Source organism: Triturus cristatus, chromosome 5_1, assembly GCF_964204655.1.
Source record: "Triturus cristatus chromosome 5_1, aTriCri1.1, whole genome shotgun sequence".
Lineage (NCBI taxonomy): Eukaryota > Metazoa > Chordata > Amphibia > Caudata > Salamandridae > Triturus > Triturus cristatus.
Window position 1 is genome coordinate 173,702,540 of NC_140587.1, and position 12,382 is coordinate 173,714,921.

A 12,382-nucleotide genomic window follows, 5' to 3' on the forward strand; every position below is an offset into this window, starting at 1 on the left:
AGAAGGCAGTCTCTGCTGGTGTGAAAGATGTTACTGCACCAGTTATAAATGAAGAGACACCAAGGAAGCAGTCTCTGCTGGTGCCAGGCATGTCACTGCGCCAGTTATAAGTGAAAAGACAACAAGGAGGCAGTCTCTGGTGGTGTGAGCGATGCCACTGCACCGGTTATAAGTGAATATACGCAATGGAGGCAGTCTCTGCTGGTGTCAGAGGTGTCACTGCGCAGGTCATTAGTGAGGAGATGCCAAGGAGGCAGTGCCTGCAGGTGTCAAAGATATCACTGCACCCGTTATATGTGAAGAGACGCCAAGGAGGCAGTCTCGGCAGGTGTTATAAATGTCATTGCTCCCGTTATAAGTGAAAAAACGCCAACAAAGCTGTCTCTGCTGGTGCCAGAGATGAGATGTCAAGGAGGCAGTCTCTGCCAGTGCAAAAGATGTCACTGCGCCTGTTATAAGTGAAGGGACGTCTAGGAGGCAGTCTCTGCCAGTGAAGAAGATGTCAGTGTCCCTGTTATAAATGAAGAGACGTCTAGGTGGCAGTCTCTGCTGGTGTGAGAGATGTCACTGCGCCTGTTATAAGTGAAGAAACGTCTAGGAGGCAGGCACTGCTGGTGTGAGACATGTCACTGCGCCGGTCACAAGTGAAGGGGTGCCAATGAGACAGTGTCTGCCGGTGTCAGCGATGTCACTGTACCCATTATAAGTGATGAGACGCCAAGGAGGCACTCTCTGCTGGTGTCAAAGATATCATTGTGCCCGTTATAAGGGAAGAAATGCCAATAAGGCAGTCTCTGTTGGTGTCAGAGATGTCACTGCGCTGGTCATAAGTGAAGAGACACCAAGAAAGCAGTCTCTTCTGGTGTGAGAGATGTCACAGTGCTGGTCATAAGTGAAGAGACACCAAGGAGGCAGTGTCTGCTGTTGTCAAAGATATCACTGCACACGTTATAAGTAAAGAGACACCAAGAAGGCAGTCTCTGCTGGTGGGAGAGATGTCACTGCGTCGGTTATGAGTGGATCGATGCAACGGAGGCAGTCTCTGCCAGTGTAGAAGAAGTCGCTGTGCCCAATATAAGTGAAGAGACGCCAAGGAGGCAGTCTCTGCTGATGTCAAAGATATCACTGTGCCCGTTACAAGTAAAGAGACGCCAAGGAGGCAGTGTCTGCTGTTATCAAAGATATCATTGCAGCCGTTAAAAGTGAGGAGACACCAAGGCGGCAGTCTCGGCTGGTGCCATAGATGGCACTGCGCCTGTTATAAGTAAAGAGACATCAAGAAGGCAGTATCTGCTGGTTTGAGAGAAGTCACTGTTCAAAAGAGGCAGTCTCTGCCGGTGTAGAAGATGTCACTATGTTTGTGAATCAATAAATAGGAAACTATTACTAGTAAGGTGAGGTGATATACAAATAGTATCAAGAATAATAAACAAATATAAAACTATATTGTCACATTGACCAAGTATGACTCCAAGAAAAATAAATAGTTTCTTTCTATTTATTTATTGCTTATTATTTTATGCATTTACACAATGAATTACTTCACTTTTACTCAAAAGTCTTTTTTGCAAACAGTTTCTATCATGAATACTGTGTCATTGCATATTTGGTCAAATAATTACATTGCAATTCATATCAAACAAAAAAAAATTATTATTGAACATGGCTCTATTATGTCTACGCGCGTTTCGGCGTTCAGCCTTCCTCAGGTAGCCATGGTTTCTTAGCTCCTATAACATAATGAAAAAAGGAAACCAACTATAATTGTTTGTATATACCAAATCACTCAAGTGCACAATTTATCAAAAAACTACACAAAACCTATTCATATGTACATTATTTACACATTATTTACACATAAAAAACAATCTATCTCCAATTTTGTTAACAAATCCATAGTGTTTTTATCAGTCATAATATATGACATATAATAAATGCCTCTATGGCCCTATAACCGCCTATGGGTCTTTATGCTTTTCTGAAATTCTAGGGATTGTACATAAAAAAATCACAGACCTAATGAACCCAGCTAAAGCATCGAGAATATATATATAGTGAGTGAACTGCTGAATCTATGGTGAGGGTACCCAAGAAACCGTAAAATTATCTATGGCAGGGATTACCCTATTTAGTAATCGTGAACACAGAAACTGCCTACCTTCTTTGTGTCGATCTTGTGTTAACGATTTAGATTCCTATAGTCAGGCTCAAGATGTACAGCGTAATCCTTTCTATACTGTCATATGGCCACAATGTCACACAGCGTATCTGTGAACAGAAAAACCAACAAACCATGCTTAGTGTTCCTAGCCCTCCTTAAACATAGTAACTCCATCTACACTTGGGCTGAAATTTCTTCCTATCCTTTAGATACATTAGTAGCTAGGACTACTTTGGAATGCTACAATTGTTACCTCGGATCCTTGGATATATGCCTGTCGAGGTTTCAGTCGCAAAACTAATATTTCCTCGGAAATCGTATTCTTCCGTCTTTTTAGCAGATGTATCTATGATCGCTTAGGTTCTGACGTGACTGATTGGATTGGGCAAATGTGGTGCCGGTGACCCAGACATATCTAGAACGGCGAAAACAACGGGAACCAATGAATACGCGGGCCCTTCAATATGATGGGACCCATCAAAAGGCACAAACCAATCCAATATTTTTACACTTACTGATGGTCGTTGGTACCGTCCAAGTATATGTCGTCTAACCACTCCCACGAGGTTTGTAGCGTTTAGTGACCAACTCGTTTTTTCCGGTTTGGCCGCACCATCTAAAGGAAGGCGCATACAATTGGTGCTGCTCTTAAGCGGCGTGGTACATGAAAATACCTGCCCTATGATTCTTTTAAAGATTACGAACTGTTCAGACTAGCGGTCCTACTTCACTTACCCGGTACCGTTAATCCTCCATCAAACTGATGTCAAATACTTCGAAATGAGCGATCGAGGTAGAAACAGGACTAAGGCACAGGGAATCCTATATACTCCCTAAACTCATTGGTGATTGGTCAATTTCTATCGGCGTCATTTTAAATCATCCAATGGCATGTATCAAGAGATACATGCCGTTTGCTGTCTCAAAGGAATACACACGCCAGCGACATCTTATGCCGTGATCCCTCCAATTCCACTACGGGGAGTAAAAACATAACTTCGAAGCAATGACGTAACACCCACCGATATATTCATGGGTATTGAGAAACTAGGGATGAAGGAATAACAAAGCCCTAGCCCCAACCAACTTAAAGGAATATAGATAATGAGTATATAGAGTCCCTTCATGTATCTTACATCCTCAAATATATCACCAAAGGTTATATATGGCAATAGACATGATCTATATGTGAAGCGTCCATCGACATGATAACTGTACTTTTTCTAGATTGTGTGTGGAAAAGGCCCGTTAGTTGTTATATCGAATGGCTTGACTCCACGGGATCTCATTGTTAAGCTCTCTTTTATACGTATCTAGAGAAAATATCCGATAGACCTCTCTCCTTTTACGGATTTCAGTCCCTTGAGGTCCATTGGTATTGATCTTCTCCAGAATCAGCCATCGAATATCCTCTGTGGTATGGTTAAAATCAACGAAGTGTTGCACTCGTGGCGCCTGCAGTTTCTTCGTCCTGATCGCCGACCTGTGTTCTGTTAGTCGTGTTGTCATCGACCTAGATGTCTCACCTACATAGGTTTTGTTGCAGGGACACAGGACTGCATATATCATGTTGGTTGTTTTACAGTTAGTCAAACTTTGTAGGTCTATTTTAACTCCATTAATAGAGTATTGTTTCACTTCCAGTGTTATAAGTAAAGAGACATCAAGAAGGCAGTATCTACTGGTGTGAGAGAGGTCACTGTTCAAAAGAGGCAGTCTCTGCCGGTGTAGAAGATGTCACTATGCCCATTATAAGTGAAGAGATGCCAAGAAGGCAGTCTCTGCTGGTGTCAAAGATATCACTGTGCCTGTTATAAGGGAAGAGACGCCAATAAGGCAGTCTCTGCTTGTGTAAGAGATGTCACTGCGCCAGTCACAAGTAAAGAGACGCCAAGGAGGCAGTGTCTGCTGTTATCAAAGATATCATTGCAGCCGTTAAAACTGAGGAGACACCAAGGAGGCAGTCTTGGCTGTGCCATAGATGTCACTGCGCCTGTTATAAGTAAAGAGACATCAAGAAGGCAGTATCTGCTGGTGTGAGAGAAGTCACTGTGCAAAAGAGGCAGTCTCTGCCGGTGTAGAAGATGTCACTATGCCCATTATAAGTGAAGAGATGCCAAGAAGGCAGTCTCCGCTGGTGTCAAAGATATCACTGTGCCTGTTATAAGGGAAGAGACGCCAATAAGGCAGTCTCTGCTTGTGTAAGAGATGTCACTGCGCCAGTCACAAGTAAAGAGACGCCAAGGAGGCAGTGTCTGCTGTTATCAAAGATATCATTGCAGCCGTTAAAGCTGAGGAGACACCAAGGAGGCAGTCTTGGCTGTGCCATAGATGTCACTGCGCCTGTTATAAGTAAAGAGACATCAAGAAGGCAGTATCTGCTGGTGTGAGAGAAGTCACTGTGCAAAAGAGGCAGTCTCTGCCGGTGTAGAAGATGTCACTATGCCCATTATAAGTGAAGAGATGCCAAAAAGGCAGTCTCCGCTGGTGTCAAAGATATCACAGTGCCTGTTATAAGGGAAGAGACGCCAATAAGGCAGTCTCTGCTTGTGTAAGAGATGTCACTGCGCCAGTCACAAGTAAAGAGACGCCAAGGAGGCAGTGTCTGCTGTTATCAAAGATATCATTGCAGCCGTTAAAAGTGAGGAGACACCAAGGAGGCAGTCTCGGCTGGTGCCATAGATGTCACTGTGCCTGTTATAAGTAAAGAGACATCAAGAAGGCAGTTTCTGCTGGTGTGGGAGAAGTCACTGTGCAAAAGAGGCAGTCTCTGCCGGTGTAGAAGATGTCACTATGCCCATTATAAGTGAAGAGATGCCAAGAAGGCAGTCTCTGCTGGTGTCAAAGATATCACTGTGCCTGTTATAAGGGAAGAGACGCCAATAAGGCAGTCTCTGCTTGGGTAAGAGATGTCACTGCGCCAGTCACAAGTAAAGAGACGCCAAGGAGGCAGTGTCTGCTGTTATCAAAGATATCATTGCAGCCATTAAAAGTGAGGAGACACCAAGGAGGCAGTCTTGGCTGTGCCATAGATGTCACTGCGCCTGTTATAAGTAAAGAGACATCAAGAAGGCAGTATCTGCTGGTGTGAGAGAAGTCACTGTGCAAAAGAGGCAGTCTCTGCCGGTGTAGAAGATGTCACTATGCCCATTATAAGGGAAGAGATGCCAATAAGGCAGTCTCTGCGGGTGTCACAGATGTCACTGCACTGGTCATAAGTGAAGAGATGCCAAGGAGGCAGTCTCGGCTGGTGTCATAGATGCCCCTGCACCTGTTATAAGTGAAGAGACACGAAGAAAGCAGTCTCTGCTGGTGTGAGAGATGTCACTGCGCCGGTCATAGGTGAAGAGACGCCAAGGAGGCAGTCTCGGCAGGTGTCATAGATGTCACTGCGTCTGTTATAAGTGAAGAGACACCAAGACGGCAGTCTCTGCTGGAGTGAGAGAAGTCACTGTGCCAAGGAAGCAATCTCTGCCGGTGCAGAAGATGTCACTGTGCCCGTTATAATTAAAGAGACGACAAGGAGGCAGTCTCCGCTGGTGTCAGAGATGTCACTGCGACAGTTATAACTGAAGAGACACTGTGGAAGCAGTCTCTGGGGGTGCCGGAGATGTCACTGCACCAGTTATAAGTGAATAGATGCAAAGGAGGCAGTCTCGGCTGGTGATAGAGATGTCACTGCTCCAGAGATAAGAGAAGAGATGCCATGGAGGCAGTCTCGGCTGGAGCCAGAGATGTCACTGCACCGGTTATAAGTGAAGATAAGTCAAGGATTCCGTTTATGCTGGTGTCAGAAATGTCACTGCACCGGGTATAAGTGAAGAGACGCCAAAGAGGCTGTCTCTGCTGGTGTCAGAGATGAGATGTCAAGGAGGCAGTCTTTGCTGGTGCCAGAGATGTCACTGTATCGGTATGAATGAAGAGATGCCAAGGAGGCAGTCTCTGTCAGTGCAGAAGATGTCACTGCACCGGTCTTAAGTGAAGAGACTCCAAGGAGGCAGTCTCTGCTGGTGTCAGTGATGCCACTGCACCAGTTATAAATGAAGAGACACCAAGGAAGCAGTCTCTGCTGGTGCCAGGCATGTCACTGCAACTGTTATAAGTGAAGAGGACCAAGAAGGCAGTCTCTGCTGGTGTGAGAGATGTTACTGCGCCAGTTATAAGTGAAGAGACACCAAGGAGGCAGTCTCTGCTGGTGTCAGTGATGTCACTGCGCCAGTTATAAGTGAAGAGACACCAAGGAGGCAGTCTCTGGTGGTGTGAGTGATGCCACTGCACCGGTTATAAGTGAATATACGCAATGGAGGCAGTCTCTGCTGGTGTCAGAGATGCCACTGCACGCGGAATAAGAGAAGAGACGCCAAGGAGGCAGTCTCTGCCACTGTCAGAAATGTCACTGCGCTGGTTATAAGTGAATAGAGGCCAAGGAGGCAGTCTCTGCTGGTGTGAGAGAAGTCACTGTGCAAAGGAGGCAGTCTCTGCCGGTGTAGGAGATGTCACTGTGCCTGTTATAAGTGAAGAGATGCCAAGGAGGCAGTCTCTGCTGGTGTCGGAGATGTCACTGCACCGGTCATAAGTAAAGAGACGGCAAGGAGGCAGTCTCTGCTGGTGTCATAGATGCCACTGCACCTGTTATAAGTGAAGAGATGCCAAAGAGGCAGTCTCGGCTGGTGTCAGAGATGTCACTGCAGCAGTTATAAGTGAAGAGATGCCAAGGAGGCAGTCTCGGCTGGTGTCAGAGATGTCACTGCTGCAGTTATAAGTGAAGAGATGCCAAGGAGGCAGTCCCTGCTGGTGTGAGAAATTAAATTTTCCGCATTACCAATCAGTATATGCAGATGGCTGTCTCTTATCATGTAATATATCTCTAATTTTATACTTACTGGGGCTGTGAACAGGAGTTAGTCTCTGGTCTGGTCCGGGTCTGGTGGCACAGTGGACTAAAGCAGCCACTGCTGGGGCCTGTGTTTGACCCCATGGTCACAGGTTCAAAGCCCGGCGGGTCCACTCAGCCTTTCATCCATCTGAGGTCGATAAAATGAGTACCATTGAGTTGGGTAACAATAAACATCTGTTATTCAGCGCCAGGACACCTACGGGTAATCGTGCGCTTTACAAATACACCTGTTATGTTATGTTTTATGTTATTGTATATCAAAGTATCAAGAACAAAAATATTGTGTGAAATAAATATTGTGGCCAAAATATTGTTTACAAAAATATCTCTCCATTGGGTATAAATTTTCGATGATTAACTGTAAACGATATTCAGGACACAATATTTATGTCAGAATATTTTATCCTCGGGTGGTGTCAAAATGATCCCTTTGTGTCAGTCAGTCAGTCAGTCAGTCATATACTTTTATTCGATAAAATTAATATCACAAAAAGAGACAATTACAGAAAATTACATCAGTAGACAAGTTAAAAGTGGAAACAGATATAGCACCATAAATTCTGTTAATTAACATTATATAGGGCAAGAGACCGGAACCTAAGACACGTTCCCCTCAAATTCATACAGGGGTATACAATAAAAATTCCATACAGTTAAAATCATTAATTAATATAGACTTAAAATCAGATTAAAAGTCATAACCATCTAATAAAATCAGAATAAAAACCACAGCGTCATACCAGATCAGAGTAAAGCGTGCCCTGAGCCAACTTTTTCTTTCTTCGTGTTATTAATACGAACAGCAGCAACTAAGAAATTAGCGACATGGAAAATGGAAAATTGTCCGGACATTACTCAGTAATTGTAAATGTACAAGTGCTGGTCTAACCTGAGCAAACCCTATTTCCTTAAGCAACGGTACTAAATACCTTTTCCTAATGTCTGAGTAAAACCTGCAAACATGACAAAATGTAAAGTATCTTGTGACGATGAATTATCGCACTTGCAGGGCTCAGCTTTATCCGGAACACCCCATTTGGGAAAATCTCCCAAAGAGAAATGAATTAAGTTAAATCGAAATCTGATTAACAGAAAACGATGGAAGGGGCGTGTTACTAGCTTCAGGTAGGGTTCCAGACCAGGTAAACTCACTAACCCAAAGTGTAATCTAACTAAAGGTTTTTTCAACTCTAATTCTTCTCTTTCTGCAAGTTGAAAATTTACCATGGCAGTTTTTATCAAATCCAAGTCTGCTTTCTTAATAGAGTTTTTTAAGAGTTGATTCAATATATGCTAACCACGGGATTTTACTGGCCATATCTAGAGCCAGACAATCTTTTAAAATCATGTGGTTCAAAGATATCTCTTCATTGAGCCAGGTCTTGAGCCAACATATTATCGGGGCCATTTTCACTGTGTCTAAAACATAATCCAGCCCCGTCTCCACATGTATCGAAAAAGTAGGGGTTGACTGCGGCACGGATAATAAGGTTCTTAGAAATGCATTTTCCACCACTTGGATCTGCTGGTTTTCAGTAACATACCCCCAGATCTCAGAACCATAAGTAGCTATTGCAAGGCATTTTGCTTGTAAACCTTTAAAATAGCTTCCATGGGTCTGGCTCCTATACGTTTTGAGAAACCCATAAGGGCTGATGTGGATCTTGCAAATACATTTCTTTTAAGGTTCATTTGCGGACCCCAGGACCCCTTCTCATCAAATAAGAGACCTAGATATGTAAAAACAGGGACCCTACTAACCTCATCTTTGCCACAAAAAAATGTCATTGTATTTTTCTTTTTTCTTTGTTCCCCTACTATCATTACGTGAGATTTCTTTGCGTTTAATTTTAGATCAAGTGATTCCATAAATGTGTCAAACTTCATTAACAATTTATTTAGCCCAATTCCTGTGCGGGCCAATAAAACTGCGTCATCGGCATAAAGGAGAACTGGAATGGTTGTGTCTCCTACTCTCGGGACATCTAGTGAGGCTCCCTTCAGGGCAGGTTCTAATGCATTAATGTATAATGTGAAAACCAGGGGGGCCAAAATGCACCCCTGCCTAACTCCTCTTTCTGATTTAAAGTACCTTGTGCATCTTCCATCTTGGGTGACTCGTATAGAGATGATCAAGCCACAGTGGAGGTCGGCGAGAAATTTAACTAAAGCACGGTCGATCCCCATATCAATTAAAATTTGCCACAGCTTTGTCCTGTTGACTAGATGAAAAGCTGTTGATAGGTCCATGAATCCCAGGAAGAGGGAACCCTTTTTAGCAACAGTATACTTACTGATAAGGAGCTGTAAATTAAGACATTGATTTAATGTGCTCCTTTTAGCTCTAAATCCATATTGAGCATTAGAAAGGATCCCCCTTCCCTCAAAATGATCTGTCAATCTAGCTAATATAACTCTGCCTAAAATCTTCACAGCAGAGTCTATCAAGGAGATGGGTCTGTAACAGGCTGGATCATCTCTTTGGCCTTTTTTAAATACCGGGATAATAATGGATTTTGACCAAGAGGCGGGCAGTATATTTGAGCCTGAGGCATTAAAAATATTAGTCAGTATCCTTGCCCAGAATCTTGGATAACTTTTATAGAGGTCCGCCGGGACCCCATCTGGGCCTGGCGCCTTATTAACCATGGTCTCTGTTATAGCTTTAAATACTTCACTCTCCTGGAAGACCACTACTGACCGTGATTCCAAGTTAAAGATATATTCTTGTGGTCTCTCAGCCCCCTGACTGCCATATATTTTCTCAAAGTGGGCAGTCCATTGTTCATCTTGGATATTACAATCAAGACATGAATTATCCTCACTGGAGAAGTAAGGATCATTAATAGTTTGCCAGAATTTTCCACTGTCCCTCAGGACCTCCAGGGACAAAAGTTTGTCCCATGCCTCGTCTTTGATCTGATTTTTTCTTGTCCGAATGGCTTGTTTATAGGATTTCCTTAAACCCCTAATTTGCTCCCTATTTCTGGGGCACTGCTTTAATGCTTTTAGGAGGGCAAAATGTGCCCTAGTACAGTCTTTATCAAACCATCTTTTCCCTCTGATAGTTGATTCGGGGTGCATTTGCTTCGTCAACTTACTACTGATTTGTTTACAAATAATTTCATAAGCCTCTATAATCAGTGTGTTTGACGCGTCAATGTCCAAACAGATATTAACTTCCTTCTCTGTATTGGACAGAACTTCCCCTACAAAAATTTTTGGGATCACTTTCGACCATTTCAGTCTACTGCCTTGATCCATTGATGTCACCTCTCGACTGATAGCCCTATGCTCAGACACTGTGAGTGTTAGTTGTGCCCCCTTTGTGTCATTTATGAATAGATTGGAGATATGCATTTGTTTGACTTTACCTTGGTAAAAAAATAATAATAATAATAAACAGATAAGGAAGGTCACTGTTCAAAAATATTTTTTATTATCGAATAATAAATAAGTCATAAAATATAAATAAACATCAATGTAATCTTCATTTTGTAATAACAACTTTCAATGTGCATTGTACTCAGCTCGTTCCCCTCTCATTATTTTTTTGTGGCATTTTATAGAGACAGCTTTCATGTTATTGCCCCTGTTGCTGATAAGAAGAAATCTGATTGGCTGAGGACCTTCCAAACAGCCTCCAGTGCTTTGGCTGGAGGACTGAGCACCGTTGAGGAAGATCAACACATCTTGGAAACCCAATAGTATTTCGCAAATATTACTGTCATGCTCCTTGCTTGAGGAATGATAATGACATATTAGCTTAATTTCGTTTTTCAGTACATTCAGAATACTTGTGTAATGTGTAACTCTTCCACAGGGGAAACAGCCTTTACAACGAGGTTTTTACTGCCTTTTGTGCCTTTCCCACGCATTTTTTAGGATGCATAGTTTTACAGCGAATCTCCCCCCACAAATACATTGTTTTTAAATCTAAAAACAATGCGTAGTACTGGCATGCATTGTAAATGCATTTTCTCTGTAAAAACATGCATGCAAAAAAAATGCGTGTCAAAGGCACACGATGTATTTACATGCGTTGTACCGTCATACAACCCTTCCACAATGGTAGCTTATCTCACGTGATGCCGAGCACCCCTGCACGTGGCACGTTAGCTGAAGCCAAGCCCAGGTCGGATTGTCCTTCCATTTTGTTCTCAGTTTTTGTCAAAATAAATAAATAAATTAAGTCATGTAACATAAATATGCGCTCAAACGTGGCTGGTGGCATTTCCTCTGCCTCTACCCTAAGCTGGCTTTCTACACTGCAAACAACCCAAAGTAAGTTGAGTCATAAGAGACCACTAAGTGAGAAAGATGGTGCTCCATCTGCGTGAACAGCTGATCCCGATTATCCAAGTGGAACACCGCGCCCTGGTATATGGTGCGAAACCAGCGGCTGGTTGGCCTCTTGCCGTGTGCTGGTGTTGCTTCAACAAATGTTGTCTTCTGGGCGCTCATCAGGGGAGAGGGCTCAGGGTAGGACTTGGAGAAACGCATGATGATGTGTGAGACGTAGAGAGCCCCTGCTTCGGGGCTGCTGCTGCCACTGAAGACCACCTGGGCGTAGACGAAGTACATCCCTGTAGATGGGATCACCAGGGAGTTGTTCTGAAGTTGAACGTGGCCACGTGTGAATGCATGCGAGGTGCTGTCTGACCACTTCACTGATCTCCCATTCTTCTCAGTTATACCTGCAACCAATCATAAAACAGAGGTGAGTACAGGGTTCAATAGTGAATTTTGGTTATTTTGAGCATAAAAAGCCAAGACAGGCATAAGCAAATCACAGTTATAAGTGGTCTTCAGCTCAACATCAGCACCATGATTAACAGTAGCCTTTAACCCAACATCTACATAGCAAAGAAACTGGAGAGCATTTGTTAAACGCAGAGATACCTGCTCTTGGGTTCCATCAAACCATCAATGCTTGATTTGGAGGTACCTGCCCAAAATTCACACTAAACCATCAATACTTCCCTTGAAGAAACTCACTCTAGTGCCCCACCAGTCCATCATTGGATGACGAGGAGATACCAGCTCCTGAGTTCCATCAGTGCTTGACACAGAGATACCCCACTGTAGTGCTTTATGCATAGATACACTATATAATGCCCACTAATCCAACAATGCTTGATGCAGAAATATTTGCTCTACTGTACCAACAAGCCAATACATGTGTGAAGCACAGATGCCCAGTTATTCTGCATCTCTTCATGTCACAGACATACCTGCTCTAGTGTTCCACCAATCCATCAATGTTTGATGCCATATATCTGCTGTACTGTACCAACAACCCATCAATGCCTGTTGCCCAGATA

The 12,382-nt window shown here is 43.3% G+C and overlaps 1 protein-coding gene and 1 long non-coding RNA gene across 2 annotated transcripts in view; both read right to left on the minus strand.

Moving 5' to 3' along the window:
• Window positions 1-2,157: 2,157 nt before the first annotated feature.
• Window positions 2,158-2,778, minus strand: LOC146830575 (uncharacterized). Its single transcript, XR_014961167.1, has 3 exons — window positions 2,677-2,778; window positions 2,415-2,576; window positions 2,158-2,268 (listed from the first exon to the last, which is right to left on the minus strand). It is a non-coding gene; the product is annotated as an uncharacterized LOC146830575 (long non-coding RNA).
• Window positions 2,779-9,897: 7,119 nt separating this feature from the next.
• The window catches only part of LOC146830576 (lymphotoxin-alpha-like), a 42,326-nt gene continuing 39,841 nt past the window's right edge, over window positions 9,898-12,382 (minus strand). Inside the window, exon 4 of the mRNA XM_085604053.1 lies at window positions 9,898-11,755. Coding sequence (XP_085460179.1) covers window positions 11,322-11,755 — 434 coding nt within the window. The 3' untranslated portion in view covers window positions 9,898-11,321. The remainder of the gene's footprint in view (window positions 11,756-12,382) is intronic.